We start from the raw sequence: 22,911 nt of genomic DNA on the forward strand, positions 1-22,911 counted from the left end.
ATTTTCATATATCTTAGGTACAATTTACAGGTCCAATGTGGAGCCAGAATACCATCTGTTGTCAGTTGAGATAGGAATGAAATTCAGAGCTGTTCTGACTATCTAAGGTGGACATATGAATTGACAGTACTAATAACTAGCCTAGAACCTACTCTGTAGATGTGCAGAACACTCGAAACAGAATGTGACATAATGGGAAGGCATAAGTGGTTTAAAATGCTAAAAATCAGATAAAAAGCAGGCTAAGCTGGAAATTCAAAATGATAGACATTAAACAATCCAACATTTGGGATTTTCTGTGCCTTGGTTCCTCATCTGAACAGCAGAAATAGTATCATCTCCATCTCACTGAAAAATTATGAAGGTTAAGTAATTAATGTTTATAAAGATTTCAAAACCACGGTGAAGAGCAGTTCTGTTGTGAAAGTCCATGTAGAACTTCATATTCAGCTGTAGTCCAAGTTCTAAGCATACGAAGAAATATCGAAGTGTTTTTCATTAAGCAAACAGTATTAGTTTTACTAAATTAGAGGAAATGTGGGATCATGTAATTAAAGGTTGTATGCACAAGCAAACTTCATTTAAGAAATTTGGAAATTTTGAGTGCTTTGTTTTGTAATGTTAAAAATCCTAGAAAGATTTTGAAGCTGTAATTGAATGTGTTGGCCACGAAGGGCCTACATTAATGCATTTAGAATTAATGCTTGATTAACAATCAAACATAGTGATGTAAAAGGACAGGTATTTGTGAAAAAAAAACAACAAAAATCCAACTGAAACAGGAGTCCAATTATACTGCTCTTAGTAGCTAAAAATGCTCACAGATCTTAGAAGAGAAGGTTTCAACATGCTTTGTTCTTTACCACTGATGAGTTCTATTTCTAATTAATGCAAACATTTAAAAAATTAAAATACATTATGGTCATCACGTATTTAATAAAATTACCATCTTCCAATTACAGAAGTGTCATCTATGACTCTGTATTTTTAAACAGAACAGGGGTTTGCACCTAATATTAGATCCAAACTCTGGTATATAGGGGAAGTCTTCCCAACATTATCTTATTTACCATTTAAGTATCAAATGAACTCTGAGATCTTACAGGTAAGGATTAGGACTTATTTTAAAATATGATTTCTCTGAAATGCGGCACTTCACACGCATTTCCCCCCACCCTCCAAAGGACCTTACTAAGAAAGTAACACAGATTAAACAAACAACTCAATCTAATTAAAAACACTTTTGATAGCTTATAACAAAGATTTTCTTTTTATTTTTTCATAACCAAGAACAGACCTATGTGCTACTGCAGAATTGTTCTTAAACTGTTGCTCTGAAATTCATCTTCTCACTATGAACTGTAGCTTCATGTTGCATTTGCAGTTACAGTACTCACTTGACTGCTGTTGGAGGGACTTGTCTTCAAAGATTGTCAAAATAAATGTATCACCATCTATGAAATCTGGGAATTAAAATTTAAGACCACATTACAGGAAATGCAGATAATCAAGGTATTTAAACTGGCTGCTGATTGAATGCATCTCATGGGCCTGTTTTTGTCAAAGACAAGTAGGGTAGGAAGGCACAACCGTAATTGGCCATGGCCTTCCATACCAGTTTCACAACAGTCTAAAACTATTCTGGTCTCCGTGGGTTATGTATAAAGACTGGGTAATGTGCATATCAAAACTATGCTTATACTATCAGTATGAATAATACAGCAAAATTTAAAAGGATGCTTATTAGATAGCAAGACTACCCAGTAATAATACTGAAGACCAGTTTTGGCGAGAATACAAATCTCAGGTTTCAGGGTTTAAAGGCCGTCCATAATCATCTGCCTTTGGGGAATAATTCTGTGAGAGCAAGATTAATTTGGCCTTTCTCGAGCCTTTTTTAGGTTATCTGGCTGCTGCCTACAGCTAAAGAAAACATACTGGACAAGATTAGTTGTATGGCCAGTAAAGTAACTATACTCATAACTGAGGTCTTGATTTCAAACATTTTCTGCATAAAGTTATTAACATCATGCTCTACAGATTCAGTCCTATGACAGCTCTTCAAGAAAAGCCCAAGTAGTTCTTTATGGGAGACCTATGTTCAAAAAATGTACTTCTTCATTTTTATTCAGTCTTTCCCAACTGCATCATCCTGTAACAATCAACCTTCTGCAAATTAATAAAATAGCTGTTTTCTCCCTTTATGTTCTGCTCAAAGTTTTGCTCACGTGATTTGCAACATCCTAACTGTGATATTCTCACTTTCTATATTGATAGGTGATCTCTCCAGCACTGTATTTTAGTTTCTATATGCTATGGACAAACAAAGGTGAACCTAAAAAAATCCTTACCAGAAAAGAAACATATACACAAATGGAAAATATAAAGGAGCAAACCTGAAGAAACTAGGTCTATCCTCATTTAAATTAATGCAGACTTTACCAATATGTTCTACTGGATCATGCCTAGGTTTTGGCATGATGCTACTATCTCATGCATGCAATTCAATTAATGTGGACCATAATCAATATTTTCATGATTTCCACTCAGATATCCAAATCCCAGGAGCATCCCTACATAGAATACCTCAGCTTCTTGCTGTCACAAAATACAGTTCTGCTCAAGTTTCACATTACGTGAGTACTTTGAAAAGAGTACCACTGATACATTAGTACAGCTACCAATGTATAAATTTATCATGCTTAAAAAAGACTGCAGCACTTTCATATGTAATAGTTCCAAGAATATTTCATTTTTAGTCTTTCATTACACAAGATTACATTAATGATTTAAATGTAAATGCCAAAAGTAACTCATTACGAACATCTCAGTGTAAAATAAAATAGTCAATTCACTTCTATTAAGTTGTATCTCAAAAAGACACTGTGGTGATAGTCATCCTAAAGATGTCACAAAATGGAGAGAGAGCTTTCAGGTGTATTACTAATGAAATCTGGTGCATTATCAATAAAGCCAGTATTCTGGAAGAGGATTGGATCTGCGCTTTTAGTCAAGCAAACTTCCTGTAAACTCCAGAAAGGCAATTTATTTAAACAAAAACTGTAGGGTAAGGCCCTTTAATTCTTAAGTATGAGTCAGCTTTTATGTTTCACATCTAAATGAAGGTTTTATCATCAGCAAAGAAAGGAAAATCAGTTTGGGTGCTACTTGGTCTGTGAGCCCATTTGCCTTGATACTGCAGATCACAGCAAACAAAAACTGCCATTAGCTTTACTCAGTTCCGTGTGCAGCAGGATCACAAATCATAAATCCTTAAGCATGTAGCCTATTTAACTTATGTAACTTAACATCAAAATACACAATGGAAATACCAGAAGATCTACACGACAAAAGCTCAGGGAAGACAAAGCTTGGAATATATGCCTTGTTGTATATGTTTTTAATTTAATTCAAATTGATTGAGGTACAAATTGTGGCTCAGATCCTGCACCCTGAAACACGCAGGGTGGAAGCTGTGACTGTATTGAGTCCCACTGCCTCCAGTACACTTGCAGAGTACATAATGAAGGATTGGGGCCTGTAGGGGTTTTGTTGGTTCACTCAAACATGCTTGTAATGTAACAAAACTGTAATATAGCTGATTAAGTAGAGCCTGTTGAATAAACATTGCAGTATTTTATGAGCACATAATGACTGAGTATTTTGGAAGTTTGCTTTTCGCATATTTCTCTATCTTGGAAAAAAGGAAGGTGGTACTTTGTATTCTAGATTTATGCAGTACCATGCATTCATAAACAAGTGCTGCTGCAAGCAACCAAAAGCTTTCCTAGACAAATGTTTACTTTGTTGAAAACGTCTTAGGCTGAAAGCAAAAATGGGCAAATATTGCCTACTGAAATCTTCTCAAAGTGATGTATTTCTATACACCAAGTAGATCTATTTCCAAATAGATTTATCAGTTCTATTTCAAGCAGATCTATCAGAACATAATATCTACTTTCTTCAAATAAGATCAGACTGAAGGAGGGAAATAATGGCAATCAGGTAGAAAATTAATTTAATCTTATGCTGCTTATTTTTGCAATTATAGCATGCAAAATAAAAACATATCATACTAAATACAGATTTTTGGCCCTATCAAATGACTTGAGCACAGAGAGCCATGTTGAGTTTCAGCCTTCCTTAGGAGTATTAGAATGTCATAAAATAATATTTTAATGTACTTATCTTGACTATTTGCATTATCTTTTTACTGAAGTGACAAAATTGGGAAATCTCTGTACTGAATACCTTGTGAATTTAACATTCTCAAAAATTTAAATTACTATGTGTATAGGCAAAAGGGAGTCAGTGACCACTGCATTAAACTATGCAATAATTTGACTCAAAAGGCCTGAACCTGTTTTGGTATAGGATGACAAAGAGCTATAAAGCCTAAAAAAATTAGAATTATGCAGACCCTGTTCCAAAGATCTCTTGCTCTTCAAGTCATGGGGGGTCATCCTTCTCACCCTGAGCTCTGTACAGGGTTTTTACCCAAGCTGTAGCTGAAAGCCAAATAGAATTGGAATCATCATATCTGAGATCAGGAAAGCTGTGTGTTTCATAAAGACCTGATCTGCACACAAACTGTCTTACAGGCTTGTCTTGTTTGTTTATATTTCTTCCTTCTTCCCAAAACACAAAAAGAAAACAGAATGTGCTGGACTTGGCATTAACCTAAATTTAAAATCAATTGATATCTGGTTAATAAAAGGAAAGTATACTAAATAGATGAAGGTCATTTACTCTTAACAATGCAAATTGTACTTATTAAAAATTCAGAGTTTGATGCTTTGAAGCAAAATAAATAAGAAAACAAAACTTCTAGTAAAGCAAACAGAATTAAAGTCAAAGTTAAAGATAACAGAAGAGGATCATAACATAATCTCTCCTTTCATTTCTGGTCTTTGTTACAGTAGTATGATTTTTGTATTCCCGGCTTGGCCAGAAGTACCAAATAGTTTGTACTGATTTTACTTGTGCATTTAAGAACAGCACTGAAAGCTTTGTTGCAGAAAACAGATATAAAATATAAAACCCAGACATATCTTAGGCTTTATACTCAAAGAAAATCCCCACTTAAGGACTTAACCAACACACAAAAAACAATGGCAAACAAATTTCACAACTTTTGATATTTTTGCTGTCCCACTATGTTTACTGTCAAATAATCATGATCTTCAGTACCAATGCTAAAAAAAACCCACCCTGAATCTACACACAATCCCTCACAAGTAATTAAAGTTAGGTTCAGTAATCACCGCACGGTCTTTATTTCTAGCTTGTGCCATTTCTCTTTAAAAAGAAAGAGAAGGAAAGGAAGAGAGGGTGAGAAGAGTGAGGAGGGGAAGTAGATATATACAAATTTGAATTTCTAATGACTTATAAATGTTAACTATATAAGCACCAATTGATTTGCTTTCCTGCCTGCAATCTTGTTCACAGTTTGGGATTTGTCCCGAGTGCTGAAATAAAGATTTTTATGGATATACTGACTACCCCAACTCTGCAGCAGGACGAAAAAAAAACAACGAGATCTCTGTCTTTTCATTCGAAAGTCCTTATACAACCACTGCAGCTCTGGAAGTAAAAGGTTTATTGGCGTCCTATTACTGCCCCCACACACAACACAGCTTTTATTATTTCCATTTAAAAAATCCCACAGCTGTAGCACTTACCTTACAAATCTGAAAATATTCTGAGGTGAGCGTCTCCTGGACCTCCTCTCTGGGAGTCCCTGCAGCTCCCGCAGTCCCTCCGGGGTGCGCGGAGCCACCGCCAGCCCCGCTTCCACCACCACTGCCACTGCTGCTGCTGCTTCCACCGGGGGATGAGGCAGTTAAACCATCCAAAACTTTGCGAAAATTAAATTTCTTCATTTTGGGGAGTGGGGGAGGGCAAAAAAAAAAAATCTTTGGGAAGACTTGGGAGGGGAGAAAGGATGTGTGGTGACACGTTCAGCTACATGTAGCAGAAGGAAAAGTCTTTATTGGTCCTCTGAGTGAGGCAGCACTTTAGTCCCTTGGACCGAACAGAATGTCAATTTTAGGTGTAATTGATGGAAAAATACAAAGGCTTCATTTTGCCAGGCGTAAAAGCGACTGGGAAAGGTCCTTTTAAAAAACAAAAACAAACAAATAAAAAAAAGAAAAAAAAGAAAAAACAGAATTCCACGAGCAGCAGAGCTAAGATTTTATGTTCAAACAAGGAACAAGGGAATCACTGCCATCTGGTTCTCAGGCAAAATCCACATTTAGCAGTGGTTAAAAGCGAAAAGTAAATAAAAAATTCAAGCCGGCATCCAAAACAGTAGCCTCCATCTCCCTACCTTTTTCTCCCTGAGATTTGTCCTTGGTACTTGCTTATTTTACCAAAAAATCGGCTACATTCAATTTCCTTTCCCCCTCAACCCCTCTCCTGCCGGGGGGAGCTGTGCCCCCAGGGTTTTGGAGGCGAGGATTCTCTCTCCCCCCGCCGCCGCGCTCCTCCCGCGGCTCCTGCCCGCACCAGCCGCCCTCGACCCTCTCTCCTTTCCGCTCTCGCCGCCCCGGGGACGGGAGCCCCTCTTCTTCCTCACCTCCCACCGGCCCCGGGCGCCTCTCCGCGCCGTCAGGACCGCGCTCGGGTCGGGAAAGAAACCCTCAGCCCTCCCCACCCGTCCCGGTCACCGCGCGTCGTGCCGCCGCCGTGCGCCCCGGTGTGTGCGTGTGTGGAGGGGAACCGGACCCCCTCGGCGCCGAGGGGAGCCGGTGCGCCGGTGCCTGGTTCCTAAAGCTCCCCGGGGCCGCCTGGAAGAGCGAGGGAAGGGGCAGGAGAGGAGCGGAGCGGGGCCGGCGAGCGGAGGGAGGCGGCGGCGGCGGCAGCTCCCGCGCGCCCTGCCCGCAGCCGCTCTCCGAGGTGCTGAAACCTCCGCGGCGGCGGCGGCCGCGGCTCCGCCTCCTCCTCCTCCCTCCTCACACCCACCCGCCACGCCCCGCGGACGCTGTCCAAGGTACTGAAGCGTCCGCGGCAGCGGCGGCTCCTCCTTCTTCTTCTCTTCCTCCTCCTCTCTCACGCCCACCCGCTCCGCCCCGCGGACGCTGTCCGAGGTACTGAACCCCCGCGGAGGTGGTAGCCACAGCTCCTCCTTCTCCTCCCCCTTGCCCACGCCCCGCCTCGCGGCTGCTGTCCGAGGTACTGAAGCCTCCGCAGCTCCTCCTTCTCCTCCTCCTCCCCCTCCTCTCCAACTCCCACCCGCCATCCACCCCCAGCCCCACTGTGGGTGGGACAGTGGGAGGGAGAGGGGAGGAAGGAGGAGCAAAGGTTGGTGATTGACAGCAGCGGTAGCTTCCTATTGGTTACTGCGGGCAAAGTCGGGTGGATGTGAATGGCAGAAAGGGGGAGGAGGGGCGGGGACTACGGCAATTGTGATTCCTGTCATCTGATCGCAAAGATGGGCATGCGTTGTCACCAATGAGAAAGGCCTCACAGAGAGCATCCCTCCCCGCTCCGCGGCACTCCGCCCCCAGCACGGCGCGCTGGACACGCCCACTGCGGCGGGAGCCGGGGCATCGCTTGATTGGAAAAGATCTTTGAAATCATCGAGTCCAACCATATCTGTCCACTGCTAAACCAGACCTCTGAGCACCTCGTCTGCCCGGCTTTTAAACACCTCCAGTCTTTTAGTAAAGACATTTTCCCTGATATCCAAACTAAACCTCCCCTGGCACAACCTGAGGCTATTTCTTCTTGTCCTGTCACTTGTTACTTGGGAGAAGAGACCAGCATCTGCCTTACTGCAACCTACTTTCAAGCAGCTGTAGAGCGTGATTAGCTCTCCCCCCAGCCTTCTCCAGGCTAAACAACCCGGGTTCCATAAGCTGCTCCTTATGGTGTTCCAGCACCTTCACCAGCTTCATTGAGCTCCCAGCAGTGGGGAGAGCTGAGGGACAAAGCTCACTTTATGTGCATGTCAGTGGAGACTGCTGAAGTTGTTTCTCAGCCTTGGGAGTGTGCAGCAGGCCAAATGAACCTGAAATATCACCAGGGGTAACAGTCCCAACAGCGACAGAGCAAGTCCCTGAGCAAGCAGCAGTCTCCATTTCCAAGCAGGTCCAAGTGTCCAATCCATCTGCCAGAACCCCCTGGCACCTCAGGTACAAATCTTTGCTTTCCTGAGAGGAATTAAAATAACTCATGGTTGCCCTTCCAGGCACGTGGTGGTTTTGTAGAGTCCCCAAGGACTCTACAAAAAAAGGACTCTGAAGTTGTGGCAGCACACAGCGTGAGGTGGTATCCCCATCCTCTTAAGCACAATGTGGCATGAGAAACATTATACTATACACTACTATACACAAGACCCTGTGAAAGGTTATTCAGGTCAGAAATGAATGAAGTGACTGTTAAAAATGACTCATAGCACCTTGCTGTCAATGTGATTGGAAACGTGGAACTGACTAAAACTGTGAGGAACAAACTTGTTCTGTATGGTACTAAATCTATAGCAACTCCTCCTGTGTAATAAAATCATAGAAGCGATGCACACTGGTCACTGCATTTTGCAGCTTCTTAAGGAGCACTTAATATAGTTTTGATACCTACGCTAGTACCTGGTATCCCTTGAAGTGTTCAAGGCCAGGATGGATGAGGCTTTGAGCAACCTGATCCAGGGAAGTGTCCCTGCCCATGGCAGTGAGTGTCGGAACTGGATGATTTTTAAGGTCTCTTCCAAACCAAACCATTCTATGATTCTATAATCTAATTGATTTTTTTTTGTAAATGCTACAGTTCTGTGAAGCAAGGTAATATGTGTTTATTTCAGCTTCATACATTGAGCTCCCTATGTTTTACGTTTTGTAACTTCAGCTCATCCCTGTGTGTTCATAGATACTCCCCATAAGGCCAGTAAAAAGATTCCAGTGAAGTTCAAAGAATAACTGTATATTCATAGAATCATAGAATCAGTTGGAAATGACCTTTGAGTTCATTGAATCCAACTTTACCTGTCCACTAATATCGTATATCTCTGAGCACCTCATCTACCTATCTAATAAATACCTCCAGAGATAGTGACTCAACTACTTCCCTGGGCAGCCTGTTCCAGTGCTTGAGAATCCTTTCAGTGACGAATTTTTTCCTATCTAATCTGAAACTCCCCTGACGCAACTTGAATTCATATGCTCTTGTCCTATCACTTGTTACTTGGGAGAAGTTATGTCCTCGTGAAAAATAAAGGATGCATTGCTGATGAAATTGGAAAGCTTGATATGTTTCTCTAACCAGAAAAAAAAGGGAGAAAACTTCGTATGGGAAACAAAATATATGAGGATTATGTCTAGGAGACGGAAATGAAAAAGAAGATGGAATTGAATAAGCAAGCCTGTAAAGATGCAAGCTGGGTTTTGAAGAATAGTGAAACATGAAAACTCAGTTGATGCTATTTAAAGAATGTCATGTCCTACTGATACTATGTTAAACCACAGGCAATGCAAGGGAAAAGAAAAAGCTAACAAAACTCAGAAGAAAGATAACAATGTGAATCATAAATAGGAAAGGGAAAGATAAGGTTAAAAATGAAATAATTAGAATGAAGAAAATGTCACAGACAGACTTGCAAAAAAAAAGAGAACAGACTGGGAGTAGATGTGCTAGAGGACACAAATCTGATAACATAATAGTCCCACAGTTCTAGAGAGGACAGAGATAAGGTGGTTAGTTTTAAGGGAAGAAAAGGAAGGAACAAAATTAGAAGAATGATAAAAAGTCTTTGGAAATGGAATAAGAGGCATACATTATTGGAATGTCAATAACATTTGGAATGTCAGTAACATTGAATATTACCTCAGAGCATCCAAAGGGGAAAGGATCTTTACACTACCAATGTACTGTTAGGGAAACAGACCTGTAGGAGAAGAGAACAAAACAGAAACAAAACCAATAAAACCAGATACTGCCCAAGAAAACCATTGAGCATTCAGTACTATTTAAAAACACCAACTGAGAAAAACACTTCGATTCACGACTGGTGAATATAAGGCATACAGGTCCCTTTTGAAAATTTCACTCTGGATACAAATGCAGAAACAGAGACAGAGCAGTGGAAATGAGAATTGAGGGGAGAGAGAGACAAAACAGTACAGGACACAAGTAAACTCAGTAATAGTGATGACACACACAGAAAGGAGTCCCATTAAATGACCCAGCTGGTGAGGAGTTTTGTTGTAAACAAACAAACAAGAATGGCATTGATTTGCTGGTTTGCACTATATTTAGATAGTATTGATGCTTAGTAGGACACTTCTGAGTTGGCATAGTTTTGACAACAAGAGTTTTAATGATTGGTTTGTAAAAAGATGAAAATGTGGAAAGAATTTAAATGTTAAATTGATATATAACGAATGAAATAAGACATTACCATGCATATGTATCTGAATCTGTATTTTCAAGAGTAAGGGGAAAGAGTATGTTCCTCAGTGTTTCCTCCTGGACAGTTTCTTTTACATTTATCAGTCATCTTGTTCTGCTAGTTCAAATAGAAAGTAAATGTTAATAGGATAACTGATCAAGCAAGATTTTACTGAGAAAGAGAGCATCTTTAACCATCTACACTATCAAATCGGTATGAATTCTCATTTTGATTTTTGCTTAGGTAAGCTTGTGACTACATTATACTAATATTAAAAAGATTTGTCAGAATCAAACCTGGCAAAGGGGACTAATATTAATTCAGCATTATCTAATCTCAGTCCCATTCAGGAGCTGACCAAGAAAATAGAGAACCAAGAAAGATGTGCTTAGACTAGCTGACCAGAAAGTGATTGTAGTAGAAATAGTGTGTGTGTTGTATGTGACTGATTGTTAAGGTTCTCTTTGGGCCATTTTTTAGTACCTCGCCTGGCTTTCGTGTTTTCTTTTTTGATAGCAAATTTTTCTTCAGCTAATGGGCTAGAATTTCTCAACTTTTTAAAGCTTCAAACATATTTTAATCTCAGGCTTATACTGGTGTTAATTTAAATGAAGACATGTATAAGTGTGCAATAAAGAGTCTTTTCTTTTTTAAAGATCCATAGGTGGCTCCTGGTTTAACAGTTTACACTTTTTAAATGATCCATGCTACTCCATTTGATAATACATGAATTAGTAGTCAAAATCAGTGACCCTTGAGAGAAATCATTGCGTGCCCACCAGGAGCTGACTAGACCACAGCCTTGCAACTAAATCCTGCAAGAGAACTTCTGTGCTTATGCAGACCTGAAGATAAAGGACATAATGAAATACCAGAGAATCATTTATGCTAATGCAGGCAAAACTGTGACTTTCCATAGCTGCCCATTCCTCATTAGACTTTGGGACATTTGCCAATATTATCCATGTTTCTGTGTAATTCCAGAACATCAAATGGTAGCAGGCATAGTGTTCCTGCCTGCAGAGCCCCACTAAAAATATCCTCAGTCAGTGCTGAGTATCTGGTTAGAACAGCTTGCTGAACTCTATCAATTAGCCAGATCTTAATCTATTTAATGTGTTTTATTAAGGCTATATAATGCTAATGTTTTAATCAAAATGTCAAGCAGTACTAAATCAAATTCATTAAGAAGGTCCAAGTCTATCACATCCATGTGGTTACCTTGATCAAACAAACCTGTAATCTCATCAAAAAGTGAAGTGAGGCCTGCTTGTCAAGACTTGTTTCCATAAAGCCATGTGGACTTGGTTTCATTATATTCCTACCCTTTAACTCCTTATTGATTGAACCACACATAGCATGACTGCTTTAATTCACATAACATCACTATTTTGTCTAGGATTACTGAGAATGCCTATTATTACCTGGGTCATTCTGCTTGACTCTTGAAATAACATGAGGTTTCCTTTGGCCCTTCAAATTTGTGGCTGTACAGAGAGCTGTTAAAAAAATAACATTAGAAGGCTGGAAGTCTCCTGCCGTTTTAGGATCTTTGGAGACTCAGGTGCCACAGAGATTGCTGACTGAAAAACAGTAGTGCCATTTTCATCATCCATGGTTGTCAATAGATAGAAAAGATTTCATCATCCTCATGTAATATTAATACATTATCCCATTTTTTTCTTCACAAGTACATGAGAGAAATCTTTAAAATAAAATTAAATCTTTTATGCATGCTCAGAGACCAGATTTCTTAATGAAGAGGCTGTGACAAGGTGGGATGTGTCTGTACAAAACTGAGAGTTGTAATTTTGTAATAAGAACGCCCATTTTGCACAGTAGGACAAGTACAAGTGTAAATTAGCCCATGGATAGAGTTAATTGTTACAGATTGAGGTGATCCATTCTCGTTGATATTGAAAGGGAAGGTCCTGCATCTACTTGAGCCCTTAGGTTTTTTGCCCCTTCAGCAATAAATTAATTTGCCAGGAAAATCAACAGTTTTGTTTTGGGTTAATGAGCTGGATTAGCTCTGCACAGGGTCAGACAAGAACCAGAGCCAGTGCAAAGAAAGACAGAGTTACAGGCCTGCACAGAAAGTGGAGGGTAGCTTCTTTTGTGTTAAACTGAGTTTGGCTCAGGCATACAATTGCAATGGTGGCCCATTAAGCTATGCTCTAAATATATGCCCTGCCCAGGAAGGGCTACATTTCTCAGTGAAGAACTATCACAAGCCACCTAAGCAGCAATCGAGGACATAAAATTTTAACTCATTTTTACTGCTGCAGTAAAGCAATGTATTTCTTGCAAAGGGTTCTCCCAAGTCTGAGGTGGGACACCACCTAGATTTGGTTGCTCTGTGATCTTTTTCTAATAGCTTGTGGGGTACAGGCTTTAACAGAAGGCACAGAAGATTTAAAGCCTCAGTGATTATTACATGCATGACAGTTGCTTGCTGTATCTTTACTATAGCTAATATGCAAAACTCTGGGATAACTCAAGATAACTTGAACTCTAGTCATGACAATATGAGGCCTTGCTTGGGGCACAAAACTGGTCTAAGAGGCTGAGTAAATAACTATGGTAGTTAAAATGTTCCATATATCATGTCTTCACAGATTTCTTGCCAGCCTTTATTGTAGTTCTAGAGCACTTTTTGGTCTTTTCTCTGCAGCAAGCTTGCATTGTATTCCATGCACAGTTTTCTAATTCTTCCTCTTTAAGCCCTTTCCTTAACACTTCATTTTATAGATCATTGGCTGTCACAGGGCTTAGCTGTCTCTCTCCCTTCTTACCCCTTCAGTAAGGATTAGACAAAACTGTCTGGCTTTCTCAGGTCCTGCTGTGAGCCAGGCTTTTTGAACTTCTAATGACCTAAGTTTGCAATCCAGCCTCTGCACATCCAGTATTTCTAATGATGTAATGGTTCGTTAAAACATTTTTAGTAACTGGCACACATTGTCAGGAAGCAAAGTTGTTATTTTCTTGCCCTGAAGTTTTATTTCCACCAAACATATGTCTGACTTTTGATCAGTATGTACCTTCTCTCAATTTTTTGCAAAGTATTTTCGTTGATTCTTTTTCCATTCCATTTCCATCTTCTCTAGTAGCTGCAAAACAGCAGGAACTTGATGCCTTTTCATAGTCAGTTGTTATTAGTTCTCAGAACAGTTTTCCAAAAAAGCTATGAAAATGGGATAGTTCTCAGTAGAAAGAAAGGCCATTTGTTCTTGAGCAAATGTGTACCTATCCAAGTAGTATATAGCCAGATCACCAAACTGACCAATCACCCTGCTAAACACAATAAGCAAGAGGTTACAGATTTTTAAGTCATCAAGGACGGGCTTTCAAATAAGGAACATAAAGCATTTGTGGAGCATGTTACTTAATCTGTATTTAGACCCCTTGAAGGAACAAGTTTCTTTATTAAAGCAAAATCAGTAAGAGCTTTAGCAAATCAGGAAGACTGTAATTCACAGTGAATATTCTTTTTGTTGTCAGCTCCACTACAAATTTGACATTTTATGCATTTTCCCATTATTGCTCTGATTTTTTTGCAAATTTTCAGAAGCATTTGAAGTGGCAGATAATGTATTCCAAATTGCTAGTTCATTTTACTAGGTTCTGCACTAACAAAGGTCTCAATTAGGACTGGGCTACTGGTCTTGGTTGCTTTCAAACCCACACAGTCTTGCAAATTTGAAATATAATCTTTGAATTCACATTCCACTTACAGGAGACTATAAAATAAGAGCATAAGGAGTTACCAAAAAAGAATAAAATGCTTTAAATGAGTCTACACTTGCTCTATAGAAAAGCTGTCAGTACAGTTTGCATTTTTGGGGAGTTTCTTCCAATACTCACAGAAAAGAGACTTCTTTTTAGCTGGGGGAAATTTCAGCTGCCCTTCAATATCCTTCAGTTTAAATTATAGGGTATAAAGGTCCATTCACTCAAACTAGTTTGATGAATCATAGGAACCAAAAAATATAATGTGTCAGTTCACAAAACATCAGATATCACGTCCTTGGTCTCTGTGCAAAAAATAATCTTCACAGAAAAGTCTAGACCTGCTATAACCTTGGTCCAAATGCAGGTGACTGGATGGATGGCTTTAAATTTAGTGTAGATATTAACATATAAGAAGAGTTGGAAAGATGAAGGCAGAGGGAAGAGCAAAGGGAAAATGGAGCCCACATTGCAGCATTGCTATTCTTCTGTCATTAAGAGCATCCAGTTTTATGTCTGCGTCTTTCATTTTTAACAATTGAAATGTTCTGTAAACACATTACTATTGACCTACAAGACCAATATGTTTGTCTTTTCTAGTCTAAGCAATATTTCATAATAAACAGCCTCGTCAGAAGACTCTAGGGAAGAAACGCTACCTGCAGTCTGACTTTCGACACTTTGATGAAGAAAAGCTATAGCATCATCTCCTCCCTAAACCAGAGCCATATCCTGACCACAGCCATGCCTCTGTCCTTTGTTGCAGAAGGCCTGCAAACCACCTAATCAGCTGTGTAGGGATTGCCTCAGGCTGAGACAGTCCATGACTGAATTTGATCACTGCAGTAGCCCTTATGCCTTCCTTTCCGCTTCCCTCCATCATGTCTTTTTCCCTGCTTTAATCTTAATTTAAGAACAAATCGAAGGCAGACCGGACCATTCTGTCTCCTCTGCAAATATCCTACGAAATATTCCATCCTAGTCGCAATGCTTCATTGAAAGGAAGTCTGGCAGAAATGTTAGCAGTGAAAATCCAATCAGTCCTAAAAGCTAAAAAAATGTTTCTTCATGCCAGGAATGACAGCTGTATTATTCCTTAGCCCTTGTTCTGTCTCTCAGTCAGGGATTTTCTTTGTGCCAATGTGATATATCAAATAGGAATTTGGTATGTAGTGCCTGTATTGGATTAGACTAAGTTGTCTCAGGTTTTTGAATCCTTATGTCCCATTCATATCCTTCAGGCAGCGGATATTTGCAGAGTACTTTTCAAACTAAGAAGTTAGTGCAGTGCTGAATATAAAGTCTGTCCCTTGGCAATTGTGTGTAATCCTGTGAACGGCCATTTCTTCAAACATTGAAGGAAATGAGAATACTCATTATGCACCTCGGGCCAGATTTGAGCTTAACTCTTCAGGGCATAATCAGTATATTTGATTTAGAGCGACAAGAATAATTTGTTTTCCAGTTCAGAAGCTCATAGCAATGTTAAAATATTTATAAATATATTGTAATAAATGTCCACATTAAAAAAGAGGAAATGTTTGGTTTGAAACTATAAAAATTACTTTTTCAAAACATTTCTTGCATTTTATTTGTACTAGAATCATCTTCTAAACCTGACGTACTTATTCAGTCTTCCCCTTGACTCAAACTAGCCTAAAGTATATATCACTGTCCTCCAGTCCTATCCCTTGTAAAGGATTTGCAAGTCACTCAGGTCTGTTCAACTTCAGCTTCACTTCTTTCATTTTAAAAAAAAAACAGAACTTGGATTTATTACATTTTGAGGGACAGTCTGCAGCTCCGTTGTGCCAGGCTCCCTGTTCTGCTGTAATCCAAAACAAGGCATCTCATGCAAGAGGTGACCAGAGAATATTCTCTTGTAAGGAAAAATGAAGTAAGAACCAGGATGCCTTGATTCCTCATCTCATTACACTGGTGGCTGTTCCCATTTCTTACTGAGCAAGGCTTTTAATTTCTGCTACAGAAAAAGATATCTGTTCTCCTCTCCTAACCTGCCTCTGGTGATCATGTTGTTTCTGTTCTCGTAACTTCTGATCAGCCTATTATATATGCAATCTGTCTGTAGACCACGTGAATGAGTGAGATAAATGTGGTCGATTGAGTCTGCTGCAGGACTGAGTCTGAACATGAGAAAGGATCTGTTTGAACTGGCATTTAGGGATTGGCATGAGGGCGTCTCAGTCTAAGTGATAGAAGGGAGAGGCAGAGCCCAGGAAGCAGAAGCAGGGGGCCGTGGCACAGGTCCTGGGAGATGCAGTTGCCCTGCAGAACTGAAGCACAAGGGAAGTCCCATGCTTATGGCAGGAAAGGGACAGAGGTGGCCACAGAACTCCACCTCTGAACCTGATATGAATCACATTCTCAAGCTTGGGCAGAAGCTATGGCCACTTTGTTGGCCTGGGGAATTACAGTTAGAGGGTTACCAAGTCTTTGTAGAAGGGAGAGCTTAGTATTGGCCATACTATCAGTGAAAGTCTATCCTAAATTTGGTCGTTGGCCGTGGAGAATTAAATGCATCTGTCCTATGTCTCAAGCTTTGTGCGTTGGCCGTGGAGAATTAAATGCATCTGTCCTATGTCTCAAGCTTTGTGTGATGACCATTGAACTAAATGAGTTTCCCAAGAAGGTGCAGGAGGAATTTTCTGAAGTGTCTGGTAGAGACCGTGATCTCACAGTGCAAATTCAAGTCTCTCTCAGGCACACCCATTGTCTTCTATGTGGAATACACCAGACCGATGTGCTTGCTTATCCCTTCTGTGTCATAAAGCCATGCTTTATTGCCCAAATCCAGGAAAAGCGCTCAAAAAAAATCTTTCTTTCTTTTGTTCTGCTAAGTGACTAGCAAATAATTTCATAGCCCACTCATGTACGTCACATCATGCTCATCTCTATCCACAAGGAAAATCACATTTAATCTTTGCCTCCAGCATTAGGAAAGTGTTCAAACTGATAAATCATATGAAGTACTTTGATAGTTTCTTCCTAATAGAAGTAAGTTTTCTGTATTTTGGAGAACTATTTTCTCATTTCTGTTAAGTAAATCACATTATTAATCCTGGTCTAATGGATAACACTTTAAGAATCTGGCAGTTATTGAATAACATGCACCCAAACCTAATGCTACCTTTCATTCATTTGTCATGTATTTTAGTCATTTGTTTCACCTCTTGGCAGGTTTGAAGGTGAATAGGTATAACAGATAAAAGTACTAATTTATTTGATATTTATATGTGTGTACTGGTGCCTGGACTCTAGCAGTTCAGGTGATTAATTGAAGGGCCCTTACTCTTGTTTCCCAGACAGTACAGATTCTAACCTTGTCTTTATTTCTTGAAAAATCAGGTAGAGGGGGGCTTAGACATTCCATTCTTGGTTAACGTGAACCACATCTGCTGTGTACTTACAGACAAGACGTGAACCCAAAGTTCTCACTCTTTTTAAACATTAAGAACCCTTGACATTTTATGGATTGTATGCCTTCTGAAATGCTGTTTTAATCAGGTGCACGTACACTTCCTAGTTATTGCTCAGCGATAGAACCTATGGAGGATGATTGACATTCATACTAGAAATGCATTATGATTTCCTACTGGTGTGAATTATTGCTTTCATCTATGAATTTACATACACTGATGCTTGTGCAGATTCTAGACACATTTGGAAGGAAATGCATTTTGAGTGACTGAACAAAGAAGGTTTCTAGTTCTCATCAGTCTATTCTTTAAAATATATCATATAACTGACTGACTTAGTGTTTCAATCACTGCATTTAGTGCAGGCCCATGAAAACCAGTTCTGTCTAGTTGGGTTTGTCTTTTCTTTCTAGGGAATTGTGCTTACATTCAATCTGCACTGCATCCTTAAGACAGAAACATCAATGTTTTAAGGTTTTTCTGTTCCATCTTTATTCACATAGTTGGGATTTGACTCCTACACCCAAGAAATCATTTTCTTTCAGTGTTAGGCTGCACATTTTTTGGTCTCTGTAGTTTGTTCTGACTTTGCTACACTAAAGGACATCACAGATGCAGATGGTTGCTGTGATGTACGCCCATGACAGGACCCAAAACATGAGTGTGGGACTTGTGGAGCTGAAGGAAGTATTCTGCCTTTTCAACTACTTCATCTGACTTGTATGATTCAAGTAGGTCTTCCCCCTCCCTTTATTTTACAATTTCTGGTGTGAATACATAAAAACTTGAACTCTGGGTACATGTTGTATTTGACAGGCAATTTGACCCATTTTAATTAATTGTCTTTTGCTCACACATAAGAGATCACCTCTCCCATAAGTAGCTTTTAAGGAATCCAGTCATTAATCTTCTTAAGCAGCTATTCTGCTCTAGCTTTCTCTAAGGCTCACAGAGACTCCACACTAGACTCATCCAGCAAGGAAATTCCCCAAGACTGTTTGCTGAACTCTGGGAGAATCCTACCTCGCAAAATTATTCCTAGAAGAGAAGGGTCATCATATTTTATTCAGATGCTCTTTTATCTCAGGAAAGGTAGCTGAATTAAGCTGACCTCAACTTGCTTTTGAAGTTCTTCCAACTTGTAGGAACAATTACACATAAAATACTGGAAGAGTAAGGCCCTATATCACAATCTTTCACAATCTACATTAAAATCAGTTTGAGTACAAACCACCGTATTTGCAATCTATCATACTGAATTAAAAAATATTGCTTGTATTAATTTTAAGTAAACTTTGACAACATAAAGTATAAAAACATATCAACTCTCAGGCTAGCTTAACTCGCAGATATAGAATCCATGAAGCACGATGCTCTAATGCTTTTTCCTGGCTGCATGACAAAGGTTTTTAGAAACATCTTGTTTGGGCCTCACTTCCTTCTTCTGCCATGCAACCCGCCCTGGCTCTTAGGTAGAAGGATACTAGTATGGTAATAATGTAATAGCCAGGAGTAAAATTTCTGTTCTCACTGCCTTATTAGAAGCAGGAACTGAGAAGCGGATAGCATAGGAGAGGTGTAGTTGGGCCAATGGACAGAACAGGCTGGATTTTAGAGTAATATATAGTGGAAGCCAGCAAGACTTAAACAGAACCTGGGTAGGACTCTTGGGAGAAAGCTGATTCAGAATGGATGTTGATTTTAGGAGGAAAGCATAGGTTTTCAACATTGTTTTGGGAGGAGAAAAGGGAGTAATAGAAAAGGAGGGGAACAAACAGAAGGAATCAAAAACAGAAGGGGGAAAAAAACAAATCAGCTTTCTGTTTTGGCCATACTGAATTTAAGTTGACAGCTTGCTGGCCCCAGAATTATGTCAGACAAAAGCTGAGATGTTAGTTTGGACAGGTGACTGACGCCAGTCAGTACTGTGTTTGTCACTATAGCAGTGGTTGTTGAATCTGTGTTTGTGGATGAAATTTGCCCTAGGGAGCCTGCAGAGGGAAAAAATGTTTCAGGGACAAGATTTTGGAACCACTACAAAACATTTCAGATATAAGCACCACATTGGAGGGGTTGGAAAGCTTATATCATCCTAATAAAATGTGGCTGAAGCCACATCGGAATGCCTTGCCATCCTTGGAGACAGCATATGGCATGCTATATTTGAAGACATACCGTGGACTTTCAGCAGGATGAGCAGCGCTGTGTCCTTACCCATGGTAAGTGCAGGGGAGTCCTTAGCACATCTGTGGGCAAGCAAACTTAGCACAGGGCTGTTGTTACATTATTTATGGGAGTGGCAGTGGGGCAACCACCTGAGTTTACATTCAATCTTCCCCTTTCTTTATTAAAGGGGGGGGTGGGGGGGGTGGGACCCAACAAACCAAGACTACTGCTCTGAGTGTCTGTAAGTTGACTTATATATGACCACTCAGTTGAGGTTTGTGTTGGTGATGACAGGGCAGTCCTGGCCTGACTTAATCTGACAGTACATTAGCCATCTCTCCCTTGCCTCGTGCTCCATCCCTTGTATCAGACCTTGCAAGGTCACAAGTATGAGGTGGATCAACATGTTAAAAATATTTGCTTTATGGCTGTGTCACTTTTCTGACAGATCAGCTTGTTCACTCAGCTCAGCCTGCAGTTGCACGACCTTTAGAGCTTGGCGCTAATGCAGGACAAGCTGCAGGAACACAGGGGTGGGAGAGGGGAGGTGATAGAATGTCCTAAGTTGGAAGGGACCCACAGGATCATTGATAGTCCCTTCCAGCAGGCACTGGGTAAAAAGCAACAAAAAGCAGCACTGGAACTAGTCTCTCTGTCACTAGGGTAGAGTAAAAACGTTCTTACAGGCTGTGCTGTAAACCCACGTTACCTGAGTGCAAAACTCCAGTTTTCTATAGCATTTACATGTATTAATAGTAGAACAATTGCCTTGTCTTTGATGGGTTTTGCCTTTTGCATGTTCCTTTTCACCTTGTACGAAGCAAATGTTATTTAGATTCCCTTCCATAGGCCCAGTTCACATTGAGATCTGCATGTAGACTTTTTTTGCATGCAAAGTATGAGCAATCACTTTTGACCTCTGAAACTAACAGATACACTCAGTGGTACTTCTCCACCTTTAGCTCAGTTTTTTACAATAAATAAATTTTAAAAAGCCAAGTGCACAGAGCAAGGTACAGTTCTCAACTTTAAGACCAGTCAGTAGGTGGGAGGTGGGAAGGATCTGCCAGTGTGACCTGGGGGATAATAGATGAGAGTATTTTGACACTGCATGTTTCTCTCATGTACTGTGCCTGCCTCCTCTCACCTTGATTATAAAGTTAAAAAAAATCCAATTCTTCACCACCTACACACATGCTATTAAAATCATGATGTGTATTAACAAAAAATCTTTCCCAGCTGGATGGGAAATTGCTGATAGCATTGCTAACAACAGAAGCCAGCTCTTCATTGTACAGCCGTCCACCACGATGCCGTAAAACCAAAGCTTGCCAGGTTTTACAGTTTTAGAAATTGTTAGTTTCTCATCCTCTCCTCCATCTTTCCTTCTGTTTTTTTTCATTTCACCTCCTCTCTCCATGGATGAAAACGAACTGCCAAGATCATGGGTAGCAGTGACAAAGCATGATGGAGATGTGACCAAATACATGCCTACAGGAAAGCTGGGGAAGGGCTCTTCATCAAGGAGTGCAGGGGTAGGATGAGGGGGAACAGTTTTAAGCTGAAAGAGGGGAGAATTAGATGATATATTAGGATGAAATTTTTTCCTGCGGGGATGGTGAGGCTCTGGCACAGGTTACCCCGACAAGTTGTGGATGCCCATTCCTGGAGGTGTTGAAGGCCAGGTTGAGTGAGGAATGAGGTGTTGAGCAACCTGATCCAGTGGGAGGTGTGCCTGCCCATGGCAGGGGGGTGGAACAGAGGGCTTGAAGGTCCCTTCCAACACAAACTGTTCTGTTAATCCATGTTCCATTTTTGGGGGGGATGAAGTGGGAAGGAGCAGGAAGGACAGTGCAGGCAGACCTGCATTCTGGTACCTAGTTCAAGAGTGACTGCAATTACTGATGCTCCTTCCCTCCTCACCATACCCGGCAAACAGATGTGGATACGCATGATTTTTAGGGCTAAGCTACTTTTAAGAGAGTCACAAACTCCATTTAACCAGAAGCAGTTTTGAAACAAGTCCCTAGTACCACAGTATCTTTCAAATTTCAGGTAACTCAGACACAAGTTCAAACTCATAAGGCACCACCTGACAGCTCTGGTCATGCATTTTGACTGGGATTAGGAGGTGACGTCACTATGCTGGGGCCCTTGCAAGTCTGAAGTAGCTCTGCTTTATCTGTGGAAATGATACTGGTTTACTTTACTACTTCTTACTAACTTAGTCTCTCACTAATTCTTTTATTTTTCCCTGAGATTTCTTCAAGATTTGCAATAGAAAATATTGGACAGGTAAAACAGTGACAAAGGTCATCTCCAGGAGGAGAGATTTTCTCTGGAGTTCAGTCCAGCCTCAGCTACTGCTACTTCAGTGTACTTTTTTGGGTAGAATTCAAATGATGAATATCACATACCTACTTGTGCTGGCATTTAACAGCTGTGCTCCTGAATGCTGTAGTCTATGCTGGAAGGACAGCTTTGTTCTTAGTAGTCCTTATTTCTGCTGCTGTCTTTGAGACACTATGAAACAAGAATGATTGACGTGTGGATGGAAGTACAGGCTCTAGGTAAATTTTAGGCAATTTATTCCCATATGAAAAAGAAACGCCTCAATAAACATTAAGGTATAAATAGAAAATACGTATCTCAGTCAAAACAGAACCCACAGCAGCAATAAAAAGTAATTTTATTGCTGCTGTCTTCTGAGCCCAAAGGGGACTAAAGCAAGTAATTAATGAGATATCTCCTTGTGTCTGGGTGTTGTAGGTCCTTTTCAGCAGCTACTGAGTATTTCCTCTGCTGTCATTTATCTTCTCCCAGCACTTTAACACCAAATAACAATTTGCACTTAGTAATTAAGACCTGTCTTGCAAGCATAACAGACTCTCATCTTCTGCACAGCCTTGGGATCTTTATCACACTTCCTCTCCTCAAAAGAAGCTCATCTGAAACATGTGAGGTGAGTCACTATCTAGGCCAACAGAGCTAGGGTTGAAGAATGAAATACCTCCACCTTTGGCATGTAGCCACTTAAAACCAGGTGGGGCTGCAGCACTCTTGTTTTAAGGCACATCGAACTGAGAAAGAAGACAAAAAGAGTTGTTTCTCAGGGACACGGGAGCTCTGTGGGGAACACAGAGGATACCCAGAGCAAGCACGAGGCAGAAAACATGTAGCTATTCTCTAGAC

General features: G+C 40.4%; 1 protein-coding gene across 5 annotated transcripts in view; it reads right to left on the minus strand.

Annotated features, from left to right (window-relative positions):
- Positions 1-6,512, minus strand: part of STXBP5L (syntaxin binding protein 5L) — a 197,940-nt gene extending 191,428 nt beyond the window's left edge. For 3 of the 5 annotated variants that reach the window (XM_069866947.1, XM_069866939.1, XM_069866926.1), the window contains exon 1: positions 5,682-6,511. In XM_069866947.1, the coding sequence (XP_069723048.1) occupies positions 5,682-5,882 (201 nt within the window). In that variant the 5' untranslated portion in view covers positions 5,883-6,511. Of the gene's footprint in view, positions 1-5,681 lie in introns of all 5 variants that reach the window. The other 2 variants (XM_069866934.1, XM_069866918.1) reach the window with 1 other exon arrangement.
- Between the last annotated feature and the right edge of the window lie 16,399 nt (positions 6,513-22,911).

The sequence above is a fragment of the Phaenicophaeus curvirostris genome, chromosome 1 (assembly GCF_032191515.1).
Source record: "Phaenicophaeus curvirostris isolate KB17595 chromosome 1, BPBGC_Pcur_1.0, whole genome shotgun sequence".
Lineage (NCBI taxonomy): Eukaryota > Metazoa > Chordata > Aves > Cuculiformes > Cuculidae > Phaenicophaeus > Phaenicophaeus curvirostris.